This window comes from Eurytemora carolleeae, unplaced genomic scaffold (genome assembly GCF_000591075.1).
Source record: "Eurytemora carolleeae unplaced genomic scaffold, Eaff_2.0 scaffold304, whole genome shotgun sequence".
Lineage (NCBI taxonomy): Eukaryota > Metazoa > Arthropoda > Copepoda > Calanoida > Temoridae > Eurytemora > Eurytemora carolleeae.
The window spans coordinates 154,467-169,966 of record NW_019396345.1 but is presented as its reverse complement, the minus strand read 5'-3'; the positions used below and the strand labels follow the sequence as shown (position 1 = coordinate 169,966).

Genomic DNA, 15,500 nt, shown 5'->3' with positions numbered 1-15,500 from the left:
TAAAACCAAGCTTAATATTGACATGAGTAAAACCAAGCTTAATATTGACATGTTTAAAACCAAGCTTAATATTGACATGTTTAAAACCATGATTAATATTGACATGTTTAAAACCAAGATTAATATTGACATGTGTAATACCAAGATTAATATTGACATGTTTAAAACCAAGATTAATATTGACATTTGTAATACCAAGTCTGTGGGAAAGGGACATACTTAGACATGCAGTATTGAAAATTGTGTATACTATAGTAAATATATGTACTTTGATTAAGGTGTTTCAACTCTCAATAAAAAATTAACTTAACATTTTCCCAATGCAGTGAAAAACATATAAGATTGAAACAAAAACTTGAATGGCATCCGACACTGTTTTCAACTCTTAGATCAACAGTTTTGTAGTTTCTGAACAATCATAAAAGTTCCACTAAGGAAAACAACTTGCTAGTCTCCAGCTTCCCAATCCGAATCCCATGAAAGAATTAATCATCATCTGATTAACTGTCAATTAATTCCGTGACTTTCTGGTTATGACTGTATAGTACAGATATTAACCTGTGCAGTTCTTGAGGTTTCAGGATACTCCATTACATTCCATAAGTGGGATCTAAGACGACCTATCCGGGAGTTTCCAAAATCTTCATCTTTCAACCTGAAGTTTGTCAAACTTTGTAGAAAAATTTTAAATCAAAACATAATTTTCTTTTCATCAAATTCTCCGCTTTTATTTTGCAATGAATAATAATCTTTTCCTTAAAATGCATCAGTTTTCTAGATAAGCTGAAAATATTCATAAATCAAGTTTATTTTCAGGTTTGTTTAATTTTCCTTTGGGCTTCCTTCGCCTTTGCTTCCTGTTCTCCTTTCTGCTCCTTTACACACAGTTCTATCTCCGGGTAGTACTTGAGAGCACAGCAGGGTTCAAGGATCAGTTCATCTATCTGCCAGTACTCCAGGTCTTTCTAGACATAGAACAATAATGATGGGGAAATTCTGAACTTAAATCACGAAATTAAGGAAATCATGAACCAGATAAACAAGAAATTATTTTATTGTGATTTTTCTAACTTTTCAGTTAATTGATGACAATTATGTAAAAAGTGCATTTAATTTTTAGAGGTGGGAATAATATGTTTCTATCCATGTTAAAGACGGAGTATCTACCTTTTTTTACTGCAAGCTAATTCCACCAGACAATAATTGTAACTCTTCTGTATAATCATAATCTTATCTAATCTAGCATCATTGGTTTATATTCAATTCTGTTTTCTCTCCTGTTATTTACATTCGGATAGTTGTTTTTTACCTGTAGAATTAAATTAAGTACACGTGTAAATATCATCGTTTAGATCAAATAAACAGGTTCTCATAAATGGTTGTTTCCCTGTAAAACCAGAGCTGAAAACTTTAGAATTTTGGATTTTGAGATTAATGCTTGATCTCATCTTTTTAATAATCTCAAGATTAATTGAATCTTTAGTTTGTATCCAGAAAAGTGTATAAAATTCAACCAATCATGGAGATATCAAAAGTGTCCACAGTGGATATTCAGATTAAAATGTATCCAATTCTAAAGCTCTCAGTTCTCAGCTCACATATTGTAAAAATACGGTTTTTAGATGTTTGCAGTTTACCTGTAAAACCAGAACACACATATATTGCTGTTTAGATGAAAAGAACCGGGTTTGCAGATGTTTGTTTACCTGTAAAACTTGAACACACATATTGCTGTTTAGATGAAAAGAACCGGGTTTGCAGATGTTTGTTTACCTGTAAAACCAGAACACACATATTGCTGTTTAGATAAACAAATACTACTGTTTAGATGAAATAAACCAGTTTTGCAGATGTTTGTTTACCTGTAAAACCAGAGCACATATATCGCTGTTTCGGTGGAATAAACCAGTTTTGCAGATGTTTGTTTACCTGTAAAACTTGAACACACATATTGCTGTTTAGGTGAAATAAACCAGTTTTGCAGATGTTTGTTTACCTGTAAAACCAGAGCACACATATCGTTGTTTAGGTGAAGCAACCCCGTTCTGTAGATGTCAAGAATGGAATTGAATGAATGCCAACTTCTAAAAAAAAAATAATGATAAACTATTTCCGAATATTTCGTTGATTTTTTGTCAGTTTTAGTCAGTTTCGTATGATGATTAAGTTTTTTCTGATTTGGTAGGTTTAAAGAAATTGGGTTTTTGCCACAAACTCCGATTTTCCCATCCCTATATCTTTGCAACCCGATTGCGTAGACCTTTGATACATCAAACTATTTATATATCTATCCTTATATATATATATATATTTATCTATCATTCTATCTATCTATCTATCTATCTATCTATCTACCTGTCGAAGAAATATTCTGTAGGTTGACCGGGACAGAAATCATCACAAAGGTCAAGAATATCTTCCAGCTTCTTCGCTTTCACTAGTTTCCCGAGCCTTGTGTTTGGGTAGATGTTGAAGTTATCCACTAGAAATATTAAGGATTAGGAATAATAAAGATATATTAAAGGTATCCATTAGAAATATCAAGGATTAGGATATAATAAAGGTATATTAAAGGTATCCACTAGATATATCAAGGATTAGGATATAATAAAGGTATGTTGAAGTTATCCACTAGAAATATCAAGGATTAGGAAAAATAAAGATATATTGAAGCTATCCACTAGAAATATTAAGGATTAGGATATAATAAAGGTATATTAAAGGTATCCACTAGAAATATCAAGGATTAGGATATAATAAAGGTATGTTGAAGTTATCCACTAGAAATATAAAGGATTAGGAAAAATAAAGATATATTGAAGCTATCACTAGAAATATAAAGGATTCGGATATAATAAAGGTATATTGAAGGTATCCACTAGAAATATAAAGGATTAGGAATAATAAAGATATATTGAAGCTATCCACTAGAAATATCAAGGATTAGGATTAATAAAGCTATATTGAAGGTATCCACTAGAAATATCAAGGATTAGGAATAATAAAGATATATTGAAGCTATCCACTAGAAATATCAAGGATTAGGAATAATAAAGATATATTAAAGGTATCCACTAGAAATATCAAGGATTAGGATTAATAAAGGTATATTGAAGGTATCCACTAGAAATATCAAGGATTAGGATATAATGAAGGTATATTGAAGGTATCCACTAGAAATATCAAGGATTAGGATATAATAAAGGTATATTGAAGTTATCCACTAGAAATATCAAGGATTAGGATTTATAAAGGTATATTAAAGGTATCCACTAGAAATATCAAGGATTAGGATATAATAAAGGTATATTGAAGGTATCCACTAGAAATATCAAGGATTAGGAATAATAAAGGTATATTGAAGGTATCCACTAGAAATATCAAGGATTAGGATTAATAAAGGTATATTNTAGAAATATCAATGATTGGGATCAATAAAGGTATGTTAAAGCTATCCACTAGAAATATCAATGATTGGGATCAATAAAGGTATGTTAAAGCTATCCACTAGAAATATCAATGATTGGGATCAATAAAGGTATGTTAAAGCTATCCACTAGAAATATCAATGATTGGGATCAATAAAGGGATGGCTCACTTATTTAAAAATACGTATATAATACTCAAGTATGCACACATGAGACCAATTATTTCTCATCATACTTCATCACATCAACTGATTAATTGTGTGAAAAATATCGTTCAGGTTTCCCCCCCGAAATTTTTAATAGATAACCGGACAATGTTTCTTCAGAGTCTTGCTAAAAATCCAAACTAGAGAAGCTACAAGGTCACAAAGTCCTTTAAAATTGACCTATTTAAAAAAAAGACACCCACGAAATCGACTTCTTGCACCTAGATCTAACCAGGGGAAGATACGTTTGGTTTCTGCTATTTGAATTCTATCATTTTCAATTCAACAATCAGTAAACTTGTCTTTTAATACTTTTTCATTTATGTAGCATCCACCAACAAAAGATCGTATAAAATCGTAAAATCGTAAAATTTATGTTTAACAGGTCGGATTGGGATTGAAAGCAACAGCTTGCTGGCAAATAGACTGAACTGTTAAATCTGCGGAATCTCAAACCCGCCCCCTGATTTCAATCTTAAATATCATCAAGATATTTATCAATATCATGATGTTTTATTGATGTTTATGAAGACTATGTGTTCTGTGATTAACTGTCTGTAGTATTTATGTATAATAAACAAGCTTAAAAGGAAATAGAAGATGAAGCGCTATGATTAGACCAACTGTGGGAAATTTTTTTTTCTGGATTCAGACATATTTTTCCCGCCTTCTGGTGCAAACATCCAAATCAAATTAAATAATCTTATCTGAGGTTTAATTGGGTTTCCCAAATATCAATCCTTGCCAGCACTATTAGTCTAACACCCGGAGCTAGGTTCACGATTTTAGATTTTAGGAAACTTCAACCCTTTAACCTTTTAGAGAGATCTTAAAAACAATCTGGAAAATCATCATGTTTCCAAATGAAATATATTATTTGAATTTCGGAATTAATATTGTTTTATTGGCCAAAACAATTTGGTCGTGATAAAAACTTCCGGGATTTTCGTAAAATTTATTTCGTCCGTCTAAATGGTGGCCTTACAAGCTTCTATAAATTAAAAAAGAACCGGGCAGACTTGATTCGCAAATATACCTTGAAACCGTCATCTGATCATTTATCTAGCTTAAAAAGTGTAGACGTAATATCAAGGGACCCTCGCATCTATAGATTGGCATATATCAAGGGACCCTCGCATCTTTATAGATTGGGATGTCCGAATCAAATTTGGATGTGATCGCTACTAATTTACTTATATCTGACTAAACCGTATTTATAAGTGATCATGGAAATATTACAATAAAGAAATTCTGAAAATTACTCTGGTCATTCAAACGGGGTATAAAATAACCTACTATTTTTTATCTTTAGGAGGGCAATATTTTCAATCAATTAATCGTACTCAACTCTTTACTCATGCGCGACTGATCGAGAATGCCGCGCATCTATAATATTTTTGTTAACTTCGTGTATTTACTGGATTTCTCCGTATTGAGCGTTTTCAACCGTTTTCTTACTAACGCTATAGATAGAATTAAGTAAAATCAGAAACGACCGAATCCAACTTCATCCTTAAAATATCCCCTTCATTTTTTTGCGAACTCAAGAATGACATTTTCACTTTTAAAATTAAGGATTAGAAAATGTTTTTGAATATTGCTTTGTAGATTTGACTTAGCAAAAAATCCAATTTGGGTGAAACACTAAAATAGCTTTTGATGCAAAAACTAAAAAGTAATAAAAAATGCATACTTCTAATTTTATGCTTTTTCCCTCCGACATCCAGAATGATAGCCTTGTTATTTTTATCTGCTGGGATACAAATCTGACTTGTCTCAGAGTAATTCCGGTTCATTGCCACGGACGTGTGTCGGCGATGCTCAAACCTGAAACAAAAATAAAGAATTAAAGGGATTGTAAGTGTAGGTTCAAGTGACCCCTCATGCAAAGATGCACATGCCCGATTCACAAAGGCACCCTTGAAATCTGTATTAATAATGTGGAAGATATTGTCGCGTTTTCATGTTAAAAAGTTTCTAATTTTGAAAAATTCCTATAGATTTTCTTACAGTAGAAATGCCCAAGTCAATTTTGTAGAGAAAATTAATAATTGAAAATAATCAGCTTTCAAAATTATAAACATTGATATCTAAGTCATACTTAATAAGACATATCGTTGTGAATCTGGCATTGCCATCTTTGCATGGAAGGTTACTTAAAATTACACTTACTGTTCCTTTAAATATATGTTTCAAAACACTCAAATCAATGGTTTACGACATCAGGTTACAAAATTGAAAAAATTTGAGATTGTGATAAATGTTCATTTCTATTCATTAAAAGAATCTGTATGATTGCATCATTAAGATAAGAAATTTAAAAATTAATCATTTATTTTCTCCAAATGTTTCGGCTGCTAGACAATAATTTTATTATAGGTTGCTTGAAAACAGGGAAGGCACAAAATGAAAAACCCTCACATTTTTGTTTAAATTTTTTTTTGTATTATTTATTTCCCCCCCAAAACTAACTAAAGCAAATTGCTCGTAATATTGAAATCTTTTATCGTTTTCAATCATAACTCCTCTTATAGAAGATCTATTGAGAAGAAGAAAATTGATTAACATATCACCAGAAAATAACTCCTCTTATAGAAGATCTATTGAGAAGAAGAAAATTGATTAACATATCACCAGAAAATAACTCCTCTTATAGAAGATCTATTGAGAAGAAGAAAATTAATTAACATATCACCAGAAAAATTAGGTTTTCTCATACTTATGCATGAAATCTAAACTAAATGTACTACAATTATAGGGGTTTCAACGCTAGTGGATTTTACTTGCGCGCAATTGCGAGCCCTTTAATTCCACGCAATTTGGCGCAATTCTGCACAATTCCGCGCAACTTGGGACTCGATTATTTTAATTCTTGTATCTGCTGCATAAATTTGTAAGTCACAGTTAAAATTATTGATTTTTAGATGGAAAAGCAATTCCGTTGCGCGCAATTCTGCGCAATTCCGCGAATATTTAATTGCTTCCTTGTTTGTAATTATAGCGCAATTGCGCGCTATAAAATGGCGCGAGCGGATGCAACCATTCCGCGCAACAGAATTCCGATTGGAAACCCTAGCTACGAAGTCACAGCGATTATACCAGTAATGTCGGATAAATTTTGTCTTCTCCTTATGTATTGTTAACAGTGGGTACACTTTTTTGTATACAAATTTACGAGGGTGGTTAGACAAATTCATATCTATTTAACACATCCCCCCCCCACAACCTCCGGAATTGGGGAGGGATTACGTCTAAAGGTTGTCAATTATTGAAGGTGAAATCAGAACAGGGTTTAGGGAAAACAAAATGAAAAGTAAAATCATTGTATAAAAATAATTTGTCTCCTTTACAGTACAGTACAGAAATTGTGTCACGTACAGAGCATGGACATTGTACAGAGCATGCACATTGTACAGAGCATGCACATTGTACAGAGCATGCACATTGTACAGAGCACGCACATTGTACAGACCATGTACATTGTACAGAGCATGTACATTGTACAGAGCATGTACATTGTACAGAGCATGTGCATTGTACAGAGCATGGCATCTCAATTTGTCCAATCTATGTAATTACCGACAAAGGATAAGACTTTAGCGACAACGATTAAAAATATCATTTATAGACTTTATTAAAGGAAAAGCTTAAGCTCCGCCTTAGAAACGTTAGATCAAAAGAACTTTAGATCATCATTAAAGTCTTAACCTTTGTGGGTTACCCTGTATCTCCATGGTCAAAGTTGACAGACGTAAAGAGTAAACGCTAGTTTTAAATATGAATTAAATTTTATTTTTTATTTTGTGACTATATTAACTCTAGAATTTTACTTTTAAAGTTTGGTTTACGACTAAATGCCGTAAATTATTTCAAGGATTAACATTGACCTTCAAGTCGTCTTGCTATTGTCATGTTTCGTGGGACACCCTGTAAGTCTACTATTAATCGCTATTATTTAAATTTTGTCAGAGTTGAAAAAAACCTTGAATGTATAAAACCACGAAACTATGCTCATCAATTTTTTTTGAATAAGAATCATAATAATACAACTTTTACAATTTTACCTATTTACATTTGAGGTTTAGACAAAAAGAATGTCCCCAATGATTAAAATTTCTTTGTACTTATTGTAAAAGATTTAGGTATTTAAAGTTACAAGGAAGAACAAATATTTGTCTGGTAATTACCTAGAACATGATTTCCGAATCTAAATGATGAAAGGAAAAAATACATTTACGTAATCAATTCCTTCTCTTTCTAAATAGGATAATGAATGAGAAAAAAAATACAATTACAAAATTATTGAACCTTCACTTTAGAATCTATACAATTTGCTTACCTATATACTATACAGATGGAAACTTTTAAATAATTACAACACTTTTAAAACCTTATTTAGACATCTGATTTAAATGATTTTACGTATAGAAAAAGTTTGGGAGTAGATTGAATATGTTTCATCAAATTTAACCTTCTTTTACCTAAATCATAACGTTCTCATACCGACATCTTAACGCGGTACACTTAGTACACCACCAGTTCTGTAGGCCTTCCTATTAACCTCATCCTACATTCGTGTAAACATTTCTTAAACTTAGACATTTGGGTTCTATTCCACAGAGACCAAAATATTGATAACCCGTTATCAGAGAAACATATATTTGTTTGAGGAAGAGTATTTTCTTGAACCAAGACATAATTGTGTTCTCCATAACCAGTGTTAACTATAAAAGCAATTTGTTAATACCTTATGGAACACTTGGTTTCCTTGTTTCAACAAAAATACAGAGTAGGTTTCTCGCACCCACTGAACCCACTGCCACTGCAGCTAGGACCAAGAGAGAGGTCGTATTTTTTGCCCTTTTGGTTCACTATGTAACTGTAAGTTTATCTATAGAGGCTGACTGACTGATGGTGTCGAGAATATTTGAACTTATCAACATTTGATTTTTTAATGAGCAAATTAATATTTTTCTTTTATAAACAGGTTTAAAACCTTCTCCAGCAGGTCAGGCGCTGATTTTCCACAGAAGTCTGTTGATAAAAAAATTTTCCTTTTGCAATATTTTTCAGGTTTGAACCCTTATACAAGTTTCTGGTTGGTCCCTTTTGTACAGTAGGCAAACTAGGACAGTTAAAATAGTTTCCTTCTACATATAAATTTGGCATGTCTGGGTGTCTGGGTGTCTGTTTGTTTGTTTGTATCCAATAAACGTCAAAACGGCTGAACCGATCGGGCCCACATTTTTTGTGGGACGTCACGTAACCACAGGAAAGGTTTATGATGATGAATGATAAAAAAAAAAATGTGTTTGAAAGGTTTTTAATTTTGTAAAAAAAAAAAAATTCTTGAAAATCTTTTACCGTTATAAGCGACTTAAATTTTGTTCATACCTTTGTTGACAATTCCAAAGTTTCACCTTTTAATTTAGAAAAATCTCCTCAAACATATTTAGAAAAATCTCCTCAAACATATTTAGAAAAATCTCCTCAAACATATTTAGAAAATTCTCCTCAAACATATTTAGAAAAATCTCCTCAAACATATTTAGAAAATCCTCCTCAAACATATTTAGAAAAATCTCCTCAAACATATTTAGAAAAATCTCCTCAAACATATTTAGAAACATATTTAGAAATTTCAAAAATGCTGCCATTTCTTTTCCTATTTGTTTAAATTGTGCTTATAACCTAAGGATGTAACAGTTCTCAGGTTTGATTTCAAGCAAAGGAATTAGTCTTGCCACTAACTCTTTCAAAACCAATGTCGTAGATCTTAGAAATTTCAAACTATGAATATGTTTGACTAATTAATCTAAGTTTGAATAATGAAAGGATTACGCCATCAGGGATTAAAAAATTGGAGTATGTGGCAAAGCCTCAATTACTTCTAACAAGTTTAAATTTAACCAAAGTGCCGGATCAAGCTGAAGAGAAGTGGTTCAATTTGATCTACGTAGTTCAACCACTTCTTCCATTCATTAAATCTATAGTCTCTCAAGTTACTTTGTACAATTTAAAGAATGATTAGAACTTATAACTCCAGGCTGATAAAGTTACTTGAAATGAGTTTAAGAATCTTAATTTCAAAGTTTGTAAAATCTTAATTATAATGTCTAGTTTGCTTCTAAAATATACTTATCAAACATTTATAAAATTTTAAATAATGGTTCATAAGAACCTAATCTATTTTGCTCATATATTTATTATATGTTCGCTATTGGCACACCGTGGGTTCACAAAGGCTAAAAAAAATTGGAAATTTGGAAATTCCAATTCAGCTAAAAAATTAAAAATTTTCGAAATTCCATTTCAGCTAAAATTATGATTTAATGCCAAGTGTGGCTAACCGTCCGGATTTGACTTTGAGTAATATATTAAACCTGAGCATCGCCGGGCACATCAGGTAGTAAAAGTTAAAACAATTACCAAGGTTATGCAGATTTAAAGTGTAAACTATTATTGAACAGTTACCACTTAGAAATTCTATCTTTATCTTCCCAGATTAAAGCGAATAAAAAAATCTTTGGTTTAGCGGACTTTAATCTGATTAATACAGTGTCTAAGCATTTTACTTCATGTTTAGGAACCAAAAATTTAAGAAAGAAGGCTGAACAAATGCTCATTCTTGGTGGGACTGTAGTGCAGAAATGATTACTTTTAAAAAACTACAGTTTTATTATTTTATATCCGGTTTTATAACTTTGAAGTTGTTTTTCAGTATAGTTTCAGTAGAAGTAAATATTTCCATTTACTGTTCGTGCCGATATAAGGATTTATCTCTAATTGGATGAAGAGATAGATAGAAAGATAAATGTTACCGCCATACAATTTCTATTGGTTCAGAATAGATAACAAACACATGACTGAACCCTGATTGGCTCAGGCGCTAATGGAATCGGCGGCATACAAGTGTGTTTTGGTTTTTGGACGTTGAAATGACCGACCTTATGTTGAAACCAAGCTAGAGTTTCCAACGCAAGTGGATTTTACTTGCGCACAATTGCGAGTACTTTAATGCCACGCAATTTGGCGCAATTCTGGACAATTCTGCGCAACTGAATTCCGATTGGAAACCCTAAATCAAACACTTAGTGAGATGTAAAAATGTTTGTTTTAATAAATCATTTGTTGTGTGGATCAATGGATGTTTAAAACTTCAGTCATAAATACGATTGAACTAGATAACAAGGCTTTACTTGCACCATCATCAGTCCAAATATAGAAGTATACAGGTATAAAAGGGAGTGACCGGCTATGTAAGGTAGTTGAACTGAGTATGCAGTGTTGTTGAAAACTTTTTTTGGATTCATTTGAAACATATTACACTTTTTAAAGATCTGTAAATCCTGAGTTTAAGCTCAAATTCGACGTTCAAAACTCCTACTTTGGGAGTGAATACGTTTTAGAATTAATTTTTTTAAATTATTAATTAACGACGACCTAAAATGTAAAAAAGTCCTACAATAAACTAAAGACGTCATGTATAGGAACATTTTGAGAAAATAAGATTAATCTTATCATAGAAAATAAGTAATCTTATTTAATTTATTAGTTTCTATTTCCTTATTACTCTGGTTTCTCATTATTTACAAAGATTTTCGCAGATTTTCTAGAATTAGTATTGAAAAGACGACATTTGAAGAATTTGAAGAAATCTGCGAATAAGTTCAAAGAAAATAAGAAATTCAATATAATAATAAAAACGAAATAATCTTTTAAGGATCTGTAAATCCTGAGTTTAAGCTCAAATTCGACGTTCAAAATTCCTACTTTGGGAGTGAATACGTTTTAGAATTAATTTTTTAAAATTATTAATGAACGACGACCTAAAATGTAAAAAAGTCCTACAATAAACTAAAGACGTCATGTGTAGGAACATTTTGAGAAAATAAGATTAATCTTATCATAGAAAATAAGTAATCTTATTTAATTTATTAGTTTCTATTTTCTTATTACTCTGGTTTCTCATTATTTACAAAGATTTTCGCAGATTTTCTAGAATTGGTATTGAAAAGACGACATTTGAAGAATTTGAAGAAATCTGCGAATAAGTTCAAAGAAAATAAGAAATTCAATATAATAATAAAAACGAAATAATCGATTTTAGCATTGATTTATTGACAAATTTCTTTTGAGAAATATGTTCCTAACCATCCAATTAGAATACTGTATAATTAATACTTTATTTTTCGTTGTCGTTTTTCAATAATTAAAAAAAAACTAATTCTGAAAACGTATCCACCCCAAAAGTAGGAGCTTTGAACGTCGAATTTGCGCTCAAACTCAGGATTTACAGATATTTAAAAAGTTAATTTGTCTCAAATGAATCCGAAAGAAGTTTTCCACAACATTGCATACTCAGTTCAACTACCTTCATAGCCGGTCACTCTCTTTAAAAAAAATTAAAAATCAACTCAAATCTGATTATAATATAGATATTATCAATAGCTAGAAAGGTCTTCGTTCGTCTCCTCAGATCGTAAATTCGTAGCAGATATTTTTATGTAAAAAAACTGACGATGGTTCAAAACTGAGGCTCTGCGTAGAATTTTTAATTTTTGTTTTTATAAATTTCTTAGCAACCTGATATGTCAAACTTTGACAATTTTTGTTAGAGCAGTATTCATAGTTTAGAATTTAAAAGGTCCATGATATTATAGTTTCAGTAGAAGTAAAGAAAGAATCAACTCTCTAATTGGATAATGAGATAGATAGAAAGATAGATGTTACCGCCATACTATTTCTATTGGTTCAGAATAGACAGCAAACACATGAGTGAGTCCTGATTGGATCAGGCGCTAATGGACTCGGCATACAGGAGTACGAAATCAGATTCAGTTCCTTTCGGAATTATAGAGAGCAATATTTGTTACTGGATAGTTAGCTTTGTCACACAAAATATGATAATTTAAAAACTACCAAGTAAATTATAGAAAGAAATATTTGTGTGCTTGATAGTTAGTTTTATGGTGATCAAATATAGATTTGTCCAACAAAATATGATAATTTAAAAACTACCAAGTAAAACATTGACTATGTTAATATTTTTACTAAAATTAAAACTGCTCGTAATGAATATTTCATATTAGATAAAGGTCTGTTTACTTACGGGGTGTCCCACAGAACATGACAGTTGGTAAATAATTTGGAATGTCATCTTCCCTATACTTTAATAGATATTAAATACTTTTTGCACTATTTTCGTTCAATAAAATCTTTTACTAAAATATATTTTACTTTGAAATCAATTTTATAATAATATGACTACCATTAAATATTTTTATATTTCTCTTTGGTATTAAACAACTTAAGTAATTATGGAAGAAGACATTTTAAATTATTCAGCAACTCTCATGTTTCGTGGGACACCCTGTATATCCTGTGTCAGAGTAATTTGTTTTTCCAAAGTAATAAAATCAAAGTTTTTAGGAATAAAAACTCTTAAAAACAATATTTCTCAGGAGTTTGTGGAGCCTCTAAAAGTAAAAGCCTTGAATTTTTAAAAAATGGATCCTCAACTTCCAATCTATTAATTACCTGGCGGAAAAGGTTGAAGAGTCCAATCTTCGTAATTCATTCATCTTAGAGTTCTAAAAACAATTAAACCAAATTAGAGGAGTAGAAATTAAAGTTCTTAAAACCGGTATTTAGCCCTATAGTTAACTATTTTTTGATCCTAGTAAACCGTTTTTCAATCCTAGTAAACTAGTTTTCAATCCTAGTAAATCAATTTTTAACCCTAGTAAACCAGTTTTTAATCCTAGTAAACGGGTTTTCAATTCTAGTAAACCAATTTTCAATCCTAGTAAATCAATTTTTAATCCTAGTAAACCAGTTTTTAATCCTAGTAAACCAGTTTTTAATCTTAGTAAACCAGTTTTGAATCCTATAGTAAACCAATTTTCAACCCTATTAAACCAGTTTTCAATCCTAGTAAACCAGTTTTCAATCCTAGTAAACCGGTTTTCAATCCTAGTAAACCGGTTTTCAATCCTAGTAAACCGGTTTTCAATCCTAGTAAACCGGTTTTCAATCCTAGTAAATCAATTTTTAACCCTAGTAAACCAATTTTTAATCCTAGTAAATCAGTTTTCAATCAAGTAAACTGGGTTTTAATCCTGGTTGACCGATTTTCAATCCTAGTAAACCGGTTTTTAATCCAAATAATCTTCAATCATACATCCTATAGAAGGCCGGGGGGCCGCCATGAGCCGCAGCAGCCCTTACAGTATCTTCCACAAATTTTTATATATTCCTGTTATAATGTTGTATAACAAATATTATATATTCCTGTTATAATGTTGTATAAAAGATATTATATATTCCTGTTATAATGTTGTATAAAAAATATTATTTATTCCTGTTATAATGTTGTATAACAAATATTATATATTCCTGTTATAATGTTGTATAACAAATACTATATATTCCTGTTATAATGTTGTATAACAAATATTATATATTCCTGTTATAATGTTGAATAAAAAATATTATATATTCCTGTTATAATGTTGTATAAAAAATATTATTTATTCCTGTTATGATGTTGTATAACAAATATTATATATTCCTGTTATAATGTTGTATAAAAAATAAACAAATAATTCTTTAAAGACAAAAGTCCTAAAAAGATAAATCCTGTTCCGAAAACAGTCAACTAAACTTCTCCTTTATTTGAAATCATTCCAATAAGTTTTTAAGAGTAGAATTGAAGAAAGAATTGCTTGAAGACAATAAAAAATGGCCGTATAATTCAAGAAAACCAACAGGTCTGGCTTAATACAAAAACGAAGCGAGCAAACTTACTTTGAGTGGAAGTTTGTTAGGTATTGAATTGTTTGCAGATTGTTGAATTTTCTCCCCCTGGGATAGGGTTGATATATTCTCAGCCATGTTTAATCTTTACTCCAGGATACAGTTACACCCTCCTCCCACCAATCCTGGATACTAACCAACAACAAACACATTGTCTCGAGAAATCTGAAATTAATTTATATATAAATTTGACTGGTCCGTCTGTCTGTTCGTGTACAATAAACGTCTAAACGGCTGAAACAATCCGGCCTGAATTGTCTGTGTCAACACGTGACCCCAGGGAATGTTTGTAGATGGTCAATATTGAAAAATGTTGTTTAGAAAAATGTCTATTTTAATTATTTCTAAAATCAACCAATTTAACCAGAAAAATCCGCAATTATGTACTTGTTTCTTGTAGAGCACTATTACAAAATGGCGACTTAAAAAGCAACAGTTAAAAGTTAAAATTGTTACTGAAAAAGGGATGTCGAGATGTGCGAAGTGCCCTAAGGTTGTCTATATTCACATAATTATGACAAAAACCTTTAATTAAGATAAAAAAAATCATTAGAAAATTATTTATTATGTGACTAAATTGGTTTGAAAAATATTTACAGTACATTGATAAAAAAGATATCGTCGTCTTCCTTTTTTTAAAGTTAATATGACGTTTACAGATTATATAGTAAGAAATGTACTATGTTATATATTAATTTTATTTTTGCGTGAGTCCCTCAAGGAAATCTTATTAATTGATAAAAGAATGGATACTAAGATAATTTTTTTAAGGTTCTTTAAAAATCATGGAAAATGATTCTGAAGAAATCCCATGGCTAAAAAGTCATTGGACAATTTTTTTTCTTCGAAATTCCATAATACATAAATATGAACTAATTTGTTGAATAATTTTTAACTAAATCTAAAAGCAATATCCAGGACGCCAATCAAGTTTAACTGGTTTGACAAAAGAAAACCACGAGCCACAGCTGGAGACACTTCAAACTTTCAAAAATGGAAATATAAATTTACTTTTGATTTGGATCATAGGGAAAACACATAAAGCAGG

General features: G+C 30.8%; 1 protein-coding gene across 2 annotated transcripts in view; it reads right to left on the bottom strand.

Annotated features, from left to right (window-relative positions):
• The window catches only part of LOC111701412 (potassium voltage-gated channel subfamily B member 2), a 26,074-nt gene extending 11,461 nt beyond the window's left edge, over positions 1-14,613 (bottom strand). For both annotated transcript variants that reach the window (XM_023472696.1, XM_023472697.1), the window contains exons 1-7: positions 14,444-14,613; positions 13,175-13,227; positions 5,328-5,461; positions 2,356-2,482; positions 1,997-2,084; positions 832-965; positions 559-655 (exon numbers count right to left, since the gene is read on the bottom strand). In XM_023472696.1, coding sequence (XP_023328464.1) covers positions 559-655; positions 832-965; positions 1,997-2,084; positions 2,356-2,482; positions 5,328-5,461; positions 13,175-13,227; positions 14,444-14,530 — 720 coding nt within the window. In that variant the 5' untranslated portion in view covers positions 14,531-14,613. The remainder of the gene's footprint in view (positions 1-558; positions 656-831; positions 966-1,996; positions 2,085-2,355; positions 2,483-5,327; positions 5,462-13,174; positions 13,228-14,443) is intronic.
• Between the last annotated feature and the right edge of the window lie 887 nt (positions 14,614-15,500).